Genomic DNA, 9,997 nt, shown 5'->3' with positions numbered 1-9,997 from the left:
AGTGATCAAATCCACTAGTACTACTTGTCCAGATTTAAATGCTGAGCAAACAAAAATGTAGGCTACATCACTTTTACTTTCTTTTCTTTTTTTCCATTGAATCCAACTATTATGTAACCATACAGGGACAGAAACATTTAATAAAACTCCAAAACATTAATTGAAATTAACATCCTGAGAGAATTAAGATTTCACCTCTAAAGCTACTACTATTCTAAAACAGTTTGTTTTGCTTCAGTTACACAAGTAACAAATGTAAGGTCAGTTCCTTATATGAATAAAGTTTGTTATTCACGTAAAAAAAAAAGTGAAATGACAAGAAAAGTTGAAGGGCACAATTTCAGAAACATACCTTTTGTGTTATTGTACACAATCAGTCTGATATTCATTAGCCGTGAGAACTATTATGTGATTGTGTGCATTGCTTTATGAATTATATAACCAAGTATAAGACTGAAGTCAATATGTGTGTGTGTGTGTGTGTGTGGCTTGGTATACTTTATGAGTTGTATGATAATATTTACAAATGATTGTAAAGTTTGATGTTACTTGATTCCTTTTCAACAAACATAGCAACAAAGTGGCGCTTTACGAGCAGCACCTGAACGCAGCACCAGTGTCTTCTGCAGCCTGTGTCACATGACGGAGGTGATGGTCACTTCGCTGCCGGTGATGTGACAAGGCAAACCCGTTGCTGCTAGCGCTGGTTAGCGAGTCGTTGGTTTTCACATTTTGCTCGTTTCCCCGTCAAAAAACAGAGCAGCGACACAAAAATGGATAACAGCGGCAAAGAAAAGGAGGCAAACGCCTTAATGGCTGAGGCCGAGAAGAAATTAAAGTCATCACAGTCGTTTTTCGGAGCGCTGTTTGGGTGAGTACATCGGCTAGCTGCTGCTGAGCTAACACTGTCAAGCTAAGGCCAACTAAGCGGAAGGAGGTTAGCTGTCAAAAACAACAACAACCAACACGACAAAAAAACAGCACCAGAGTCTTAACCCAGTGCTGCAACACTGGACTTCGCTGTCCCCGAAGTCGGGTTGTTGTGATCGGTGTTAACACAAGTGTTGCTCAGCGCTGCAGTTAATCAACATGCGCAGCGTTAACGATATCTCTACACGGATGGTCAACACACCGGACAATAACCACAATAAACCTCCATGTAGTGTAGTAGTAGCAGTCACCGGAGTGTGTGTGTGTGTGTGCCTGAGGGTGGCTTCATAATAATAGCAGCCAGGTGTGGGTCAGGCCATTATATAAGAGTAATTCTGCAACATTTGATCTCGGGGGTTTGCAGCTGCAGCGCCATCACCTGGAAACTCTTTTGCATAGTCAGTAGGTGGCGAGGTACAAATCACATGTCTGTCACAGTCACAATTGTTTACATTATCAGAGTGGGACGGATTTGTGAGTTGCATCAGGTTAAGTAAGGTAGGACTAGTGTGTCATCTCACAGCTGAGCATGGACGTTGTGTCCAAAAAGTCCGAAAAGACTTGCTCAGGCGGGTTTTTATTTAATTAACTCACTTAGATTATTATTAATAGTAATTATGAACAGCAGAGGCAGTACTTTGTAAAGCTAGATGATGTAACTGTACATTTATTATGAATAATAATAATAATAATAATAATAATAATAATAGTTATGATATTGCACTAAATCAAAATGTGAAATTTGCATCTTCACAACTTTTCATGTTTTGCTTGGCTAGGTGAACAGTGAATGTCTGTATCGGTGAAGCATCATGGCCTAAATATACTTACTTTATCGCGATCTGTGACTTACAATCATGTCATTTGATTTTCTGTCAGTATGAGTCTTGAGCCTTGTTAAATTAAACCCATGTGTTGACACACAGAGGTTCCTCCAAGCTGGAAGAGGCCTGCGACATGTATGCGAGGGCAGCCAACATGTACAAAATGGCCAAAAATTGGTGTGGTAAGATGCTTTACACTAAACCCGAACATTTCCCTTTTACTTGTTTATGGGATGTTGAGACTTTCCCAACTTCTAACATGCAATCATTTATTTTCAGCTGCAGGAAATGCATTCTCCCAAGCTGCCTGCCTTCACCTTCAGATGCAGAGCAAACACGATGCAGCGACTAACTTCATTGACGCTGGAAACGCATTCAAAAAAGCAGATCCACAAGGTAATCATTACTCATGCTACCTTGGATTATGTAGGATATGTAACCACTGAAATTCACTTGTAATTGCCATTACAAGCTGCTGCACCAGTTTGAGTAGAGACCATGTACATAAAGTCCATGTCAAATAACATTAAGACCTTCCAGACGAGGAGTTATAACAGCATGAATAAAAGTATGAATAAATAATGACATTAAGGCCAGTGGTCACCATCCTTTAGACACATTTAGACAGGACCATTGTTAAATGGATCTTAAACCTGCACATTGCAAGTTGACCTCAATCTGGTTGACCTTTAAATAAAAGTGTATTCCTTACTTGTTCTTTTATTGATGTGAATTCACAGAAAATTACAGTGAAAGGTTTGTAAAATGTCATTTTTCTAAATATTGTAGTTTTCTTTCTTTTTTTCCTACAGAGGCCATAAATTGCCTAAACCGAGCTATTGAGATTTACACTGATATGGTGAGTCTGTAAACAGGGGATTCTTCTACATGTCTTTAACTGAATGTAACATGGTTTAAATGTTTAGCATCTGTTTTATTTCTGTACCATGTAACTCTCCCTGTGGGTTACTTCTTTCATGGTTGTTTTTTGTGTCCAGGGGCGCTTCACCATCGCAGCCAAACATCATATCACCATCGCTGAAATATATGAGACAGAGCTGGTGGACATCGACAAGGTCAGATTAAATAACTATTATTGTTTTTGTTTTGTTAGTTTTTTTACCTATTAATCCTTGGGTAAATTCTTGCATCCAGTTTAACTATGGATTAGTTTGTTTGAGTGATAATCTCTTGTTAAATGATAAAGCTTTGTTTGGTTTCCCATTCCAGGCCATTGCTCATTATGAACAGGCAGCAGATTATTACAAAGGGGAAGAATCCACCAGGTGACTGATTTGAATGAGTGCTATTTCCTCTCCAGTGTCAGATTTTCTAGCCTGATTTCAGAGATCGCATCAATGCATCTTTTTTTTTTCATAACATGCCATTGTATTATTGTGTTGTATTGACTTGTTTATTTTCTCACCTTTATAGTTCAGCCAACAAGTGCCTTCTGAAAGTAGCAACCTACGCAGCTCAGCTGGAGCAGTACCCAAAAGCTATAGAGATCTATGAACAGGTGAAGTAATGCTTATCAGCAGCCTTCATCTCACCATGTTATCAGTCAGTAGCCACAAAACTAACCTGAACTGTACTGAATTGTGATTTCTTTCCAGGTCGGAACACATGCAATGGACAGTACGCTGCTGAAATACAGTGCCAAGGATCACTTCTTCAAGGCAGCGCTCTGTCACTTCTGTGTAGACATGCTCAATGCAAAGGTAAGCCGCTGCACACAACTTGTGTCCACCTACAACAGTTGTAACATGAGCCGCTGCTCTAATATTCATTGTTCTGTCACCCAGCTTGCTGTGCAGAAGTACGAAGAAATGTTTCCAGCCTTCTCAGACTCGAGAGAATGCAAACTGATGAAGGTAGGGTTTGCTGCTGTTGTCCTCAAACATAAGTGATTATATAGGTAGAGTGGGGAAAATAAGTATTTGATCCCCTACCGATTTTGTAAGTATTTTCCCCCACAAAGAAATGGACGATCTGTGGTTTTAATGGGAAGTTTATTTTACTAGAGAGAGACAGAATATCGACAAAAAATCCAGAAATAATATCATCATATAAAAGTTATGAATTAATTTACATTTGATCAAGTGAAATAAGCAAGGGATCATATACCGTACTTATTTTCCCCACTGACACTGACGGCGAGGGGTTAAAGGAAAGTGTGGAGATGGAGAAACTTAATCGCTGCTGCTCTGTTGTTGTTGTTTTTATTCAAAATCGCCAACCGGGCCCCCTTTCAGAAAACAGGTTCAGTGAAAACTCAGTTGGTTGAGTCAGAGTTGGGGGAAACCCTGGGTTTCGGTTTCACAAAGCCGGTTCAGCTCGACTCTAGGCAAGATACTCTTAACATAACCTTTTCGCTGGCAAGTTGTTGTTTTTTTCTCCAACTAGCCCTGAGTTTCTCCCTCTCTCTGCCTGCAGACTGGACTGAAAGCAGTGGTAGACACGATGTGTTCCTTTTGTGGAAGAACCAAGTGATATTAAAACACAAATACTAGACGTCGGTTGAATGTTTCATCATTCCCTGATGAGCGTTTCCATTTTTCTGCACCGTCAATCCGAACAAATTTCGCTGACCTGCGCTCAGTTCAGAGATAATTCTTCGTGTTGCACTATTTTTTAATTTATTTATATATCGTCAGTGATTCAAAGCATGTGTCCAAGGCAACCATCTGTCAGGCTGTAAGAAACGTCACTGTAACGTCTACACTTTGTAATGTTTCCAGGAATTCATTAGAAAACACTTTCACAGAATAGCAGGTCTGTCAGTCTGTCAATAACCAGTGTAGTATGAATTTATTTCCAGGTGTGACTGGATGCATAGACTACACGCACATCCCCATCACGTTACAGTGGAGACACGTGAACATATCCAATAGCCTAAGCACGAATTTGGAGACTGTATGTGTAAAGACATTTAGTCTAGGTTTTTGCGTAAATCTTTTTTTTTTTCTGTTTGGGAGCTTTGTCACAAAAGAATTTCCTTTGGGGATCAATAAAGTAATTGTGATTCTGAAATCACATGTTGAATGCAGCCACTGGGGCAGGTTAAACAACACCATGACTGCTTGTAATGAAATGTTACCACCCCCTGCTATTTGAACAATATTTTTATATTGTTTAAGTTTGTTTTGTGCCTGTTGAGTTGCACTTGCAAAAACACACACATAGAATAAATTGTTGATTAACAACCTTCCTTCTTGCTTTGATGAAGACTCCATATTGACTCGGTCAACAATGAGAGCTCACGTTCTTTTGCAGCTGCTACAGTACTGCTTTTTGTTAGTTTGTTTTAAATATGTACAGTACTCAGATTCTGTGTCAGCATTCATGAATATGTCTAACTCCACTGGTGAGAAGTAGGAGGGTTGAGGCTTTTTTTTTTCCACTTGTTGCCATGGTGAATGACGTTATCTTTGTTACACTGATGAGGGCTTTTTATCTCCTGGTGCTGGAGCTGAACTCAGGGTCAAATTAACTCCCAGTTTATTAAACAAACTTTTATCGCCTGTTCTGAAATCGACAACTCTGAGTTTGACAGCTCAGGGTTAGTCAACCTAAAGTTACGTTTTTTAACTCGGAGTCTGCTTTCTGAAACGAGGCCCAAGTGCTTAAACCTGCCAACATCTGCATGCTTCTCAGTAACACTGAGGTCCAACATGGGCATGAGATAGCATAGTACACATAAGGCCTTCTCTGTATACTCTGTATTGTGGCTTCTTTATCTCTCAGGATGTTTCGTGGCTGTGAGCAGCCTTTCTGATGATGTTGTCTAATGTTATCTCACCAGAAACTTCTAGATGCTTGTGAAGAACAGAATGTGGAAGCCTATACTGATTCGGTGAGTGGACGGTTTTTCCTTCAGCAGAATAAAGGCATGTGGGCCAAGGTTTTTTTAACTGAGGTTGTTTGTAGTTTCTGCATCAGTAAGTTTAAACACTGTCGACTGAAATCAGTTTTTTGTACGCTGTTCCTGGGTCAGTAGGCCAATAAAATTGATATGACGATTGCTAAAGAAGGTCCTAATATGTGTGATGTAAATATTTATTTTGTGACATGACCTGTTATAGTCAACATGCAGGTTTGTGTATGTTAAAAAGAAGAGAAATAAATATACAATACTACCTGGCCTTTACTGTTCCTGTTGGTCATATTTACCGTTCATGTCTCAGGTGAAAGAATTTGACACCATCTCACGGTTGGACCAGTGGCTCACCACCATGCTTCTCCGCATCAAGAAAACCATACAGGACGATGAGAGCGACCTTCGCTGACTTCCCCTTCGTGTTCCTCCTCAAGTCCTCAGCAACAGACTTGCTTCCCTTTGTTTTGCCTTGAGCCTGTCACTTCCATTCTAGCAGCAATCTTAACTCTTTGACCATTAGCCCTTAGATTCCTCCACAGATACTGTGTTTCCTTCCTACCATCTGCAGTATTTCTTTTCTTGCCTTTTTTAATCTTCTCAACCCAAAGCTCAAAAATGTTGGTCTTTATCGGTATAAACACTATTTTCCTGAGTGCACACTGCACATACGGTAGTATCTTGTCGTGTATTGTTATTATACAGGTATTCGCCCAATAGTTCAAATTTTCACAACTGGGCCACAATACCAAATATTCTTACCAGCACTCTTGCATAAGAAAGGCTTTATTTTATTTTCATGACTATAAAACGGATGAGAGATTGCCAACTTACTAACACTTTGATCTACAAAATATATTTTCCAAAATGTGCTTTTAAATGAACTTAACGGACCAAAATGCCAACAGTGAGTAAAACAGTCACATTGGTTTTTGGTACTTTTGAGTGCTAGAAGATACTGTAGGTCATACCAGGGCATCTCTAATTAAACAGCAATTCATCTCAGTTGTGGAGCTGCCTCCAAGCAGAGAGGCCAAGAGTTTCTGAGGTTATTCCATGGCAAATACCCCCTCTGCCTTATAACGCAAAGTTCTCAGGATGTGAACAGCAAAGATTTGATGAAAAAAAGAAAAATCTGTGCTTTTATCAAGCGTTATAAAAATAATTAGCGAATTTGTTTTTGTCACTTCCATTTAAAGTGCTTTTATTACACAAAAGGTGAAAAAAGCTTCACCTTTGTGAACCTTTGCATGGTTTGGTACAGATGAGTAGAACAGCTGATTTCCACTGTATAGAATCATTTGTCAAGAGTTGTTTTTTCTCTCTCTCTCTCTTGTTACTTTTTGTCATGATGTCTGATTCATGTTTGTTTTCTGTCATAACTAACCAGGCTGAAAAAAAAACAACACTTTTAAGGCCTGCACACGATGCAATACAATGAAGAGAAAGGAGCTTTACTGATCTGAACACTGTGCTCATGTATCCTCCTGGTGATTTTTGTCAATAGACAGTTGGTCTTAAATAATTTGTACATCAGTGATGTTTCCTGTCAAACGTTTGAATAAACCTTAGAGTAAAGCATCCTGGGCGTGGCCTGTATCTGCCTGCTGTGCTCTGCTGTGTGAAGTGATCACCTGACCTCTTGCATAGACCTGCTCCTGCATGTCCTGACATCGCTGCCCCACTAGAAAATGCAGCTGTGTTCACCTGTCAGGACCCACACATCCCTGGATACTCACCTGTTCCCCTGTCGCTCCGGCGCTCCGTCGATGTACGCTCGTTTTGTATGTGGTAAGTAGGTTTTGAAACTTTAAACTTGTTATATATATGACTGGCTCGACCTTTTTTGTGTGCTTTGTAACACCTGAGTGAAGGTCTCCCCCGCTGCACAGTTGTCTGTTAGGCGGTTTATCAGATTTTAATCGAGCCCATGTTGAAATGAATCATTAGAAAAACTGCACGAGACATTTATAAAACAGTTGGTACACAGGGTGTCCATGTGCATGTCATGTTTCTTGAACCTAAACTAATGGAGCTCAGGTGTTTTCCTCTTATTGTGGCGCTGTCTAATAGGTGAGGTCCCTCATGACTTCTCCTTTTGTTATTTGTACAAAGAGTTTTTGCCGCTAATTAAACACAGGAGAGAAGGATGTGTTCAAGTGCATTCCACTAAAATGGGAGAAAGCATATCACCTGCGAAAAAAAGAAGAAATTATTATTATTTTGAGAAATATTTTTAATTTAACAGCAGAGCTACATCATAAAACATGCTTGCTATTGTATGTGCTTGTGGCGAGTTTTTAGTGTAGGCTATTTATTGCTTCAAGAAGCATCCATTGTTTGCTTCATGTAGCAAACAATGTCATATTCAATGAAAATGCCCCAGATCAAGACCCTAATTTTTTGTCACCCTTTAGAAAGGTACCTTTTGTTCAAGAGTTAGAGTATAAAATCTACCATTGCTTATCTTGATCTGTTTTTTTCTTTATTTAACTGAAAAATACTGACTGATTTGGGCAACATGTATTTCTAAATGTAAATTTGCTTCCACCATGTCATTAGTAATAAAAATGATAATGATAAAAATGATATTGCCATCTCAGTTTGCATTTAATACTGTCAAAGTCTCCAAACATGTGACCTGCTCATTTACATACCAGTGTTTATGTTTATATTGGCAGGTACTGGGTTCAGCCAGTGTGTCACCTGCTAACAGAGTCTGTGTAACCTGAAGACGATAAGACGACGGGTCCCAGGACCATCTTCCCTGAAATATGATCCATTTCTAGGAACCACACACCTCCCAGCCTCATTTACTAAGCTCGAGCCAATGAGACGCATTCACTCCTTCAGCGCCATGGTTCTCCTTGTTACTTTATTCCTGATTTTATACTCAGCCCTGCACCTGGAGACATCCTACAGTCACAGGACTGAACCTCAAACCCCACGGAGACACCTTAGCCAGCAGGTCCACGACAGCGATGTGAAAACACCATCCCCCAAGCTGGAGAGTTTCATCCGCCCCCGCCCTGATATTCACAATGTGTCTGTTTCCGATGGCTTCAGACAGACCATCCCTCAAAACCAAGCGTACTGGAACCGCCTGCTGTACCTGTCCCTCAGGAATCTGGACAAGAGGAAAAACCCGCTCAGTCAGGAGTCCCAGTGGTCTCGCTGCCGGGAGACAAATCAAGAGCTCCTGCAAACCAATGTGCATGACTTCAACTCTTACCCCGCCTTATTCAAGGAGTTTGTGCAGGGCATGAACTGCAGGTCCTCTCCGATCTTGATCAGTCAACCCAACAAGTGCGTCTCCACTGCTAAAGGGGACGGGGCCAACCAGACCTTCCTGCTGTTCGCCATCAAATCGGCACCTGGGAACTTTGAGAGGAGACAAGCTGTGCGGGAGACCTGGGGCCGAGAGGGGGTGTACAACAGAGGACTGAGGGTGCGTAGGGTCTTCCTCCTGGGTCGCTCCCCGGCGGAGGACCCTGACCTCAGCCCTCTGCTGTCATTTGAAGCAAAACATTTTGGGGACCTCTTGCAGTGGGATTTCCAAGAATCCCTCTTGAACTTGACGCTTAAAATGGACATGTTCATCCAGTGGACACTGAAACACTGTCCTCACGCCTCCTTCGTCTTCAGCGGTGATGACGATGTGTTTGTCAACACGCCGCAATTGCTCAGCTACCTGCTGTCTCTGAAGGGCTCTAAAGCATCTCAGCTGTATGTCGGTCACGTCATCAGCACAGCAAATCCCCTCAGAGACCCCAACATCAAATACTACATTCCTGTGAGTTTTTACGACGGCCCCTATCCTGCTTATGCGGGCGGAGGTGGCTTTCTTATCTCTGGACAGCTGCTGCAACCCCTACATGCAGTTTCCCGTGTCATTCCCTTCTTTCCCATTGATGATGTCTACACTGGGATGTGCGCTAAGGCTCTGGGAGTTTCTCCTGAGGCCCACGCAGGCTTTCAGACTTTCGACGTGAAGGAGGAGGATCGTGAAAATCTGTGCGTACATAAAGAACTCATCCTGATTCACCAGCGCACGCCACCGCAGATGAAGAAGTTGTGGAAGGGGATTCACAGCCCGTTCCTGACTTGTTGAACTGGACTGGTGAGGAAAAGATGTGGTGATAAGAGTAAATACTGGCTACAGAGACATTGCCCCCCTTTTTCCTGTTGAAAGGAGGAAATGTAAAGGAGGACATTGCATCATTTAATGTCTGTTGAATAATTTGTACCAATGATATTTTTGGGACTTTAATCGGGATACGTCATTGTCCAGTTTGTCACCATTTTGGTTGTGTCATTAACTTAACTCTCCACCTTCCTGATGAGTATAAATAGAAATAAAGATCAA

The 9,997-nt window shown here is 41.2% G+C and overlaps 1 protein-coding gene across 2 annotated transcripts; it reads left to right on the top strand.

Annotated features, from left to right (window-relative positions):
- The first annotated feature begins 613 nt into the window (after positions 1-613).
- Positions 614-9,997, top strand: napab (N-ethylmaleimide-sensitive factor attachment protein, alpha b). Of its 2 annotated transcripts, XM_083985539.1 has the most exons (12): positions 614-871; positions 1,857-1,936; positions 2,034-2,150; positions 2,567-2,613; positions 2,753-2,830; positions 2,985-3,040; positions 3,189-3,273; positions 3,371-3,475; positions 3,560-3,628; positions 5,560-5,610; positions 5,942-7,422; positions 8,313-8,506. In XM_083985539.1, the coding sequence occupies exons 1-11, from the start codon at positions 774-776 to the stop codon at positions 6,041-6,043; spliced, it is 888 nt and encodes a 295-aa protein (XP_083841665.1). In that variant the 5' UTR covers positions 614-773; the 3' UTR covers positions 6,044-7,422; positions 8,313-8,506. The 2 variants fall into 2 exon arrangements, with proteins under 2 accessions (XP_083841665.1, XP_083841664.1); XM_083985538.1 differs by lacking the exons at positions 614-871; positions 1,857-1,936; positions 2,034-2,150; ... (5 more) ...; positions 3,560-3,628; positions 5,560-5,610 and having other exon boundaries at positions 6,043-7,422; positions 8,313-9,997.

The sequence above is a fragment of the Trachurus trachurus genome, assembly GCF_905171665.1.
Source record: "Trachurus trachurus genome assembly, chromosome: 13".
Classification (NCBI taxonomy): domain Eukaryota; kingdom Metazoa; phylum Chordata; class Actinopteri; order Carangiformes; family Carangidae; genus Trachurus; species Trachurus trachurus.
The sequence above is the reverse complement of the archived record's forward strand: the minus strand, read 5'-3'. Positions and strand labels throughout refer to the sequence as shown.

Coding starts and splice junctions, on each gene's coding strand:
- napab (XM_083985538.1), top strand. CDS start 8,462: ATGAGACGCATTCACTCCTTCAGCGCCATGGTTCTCCTTGTTACTTTA.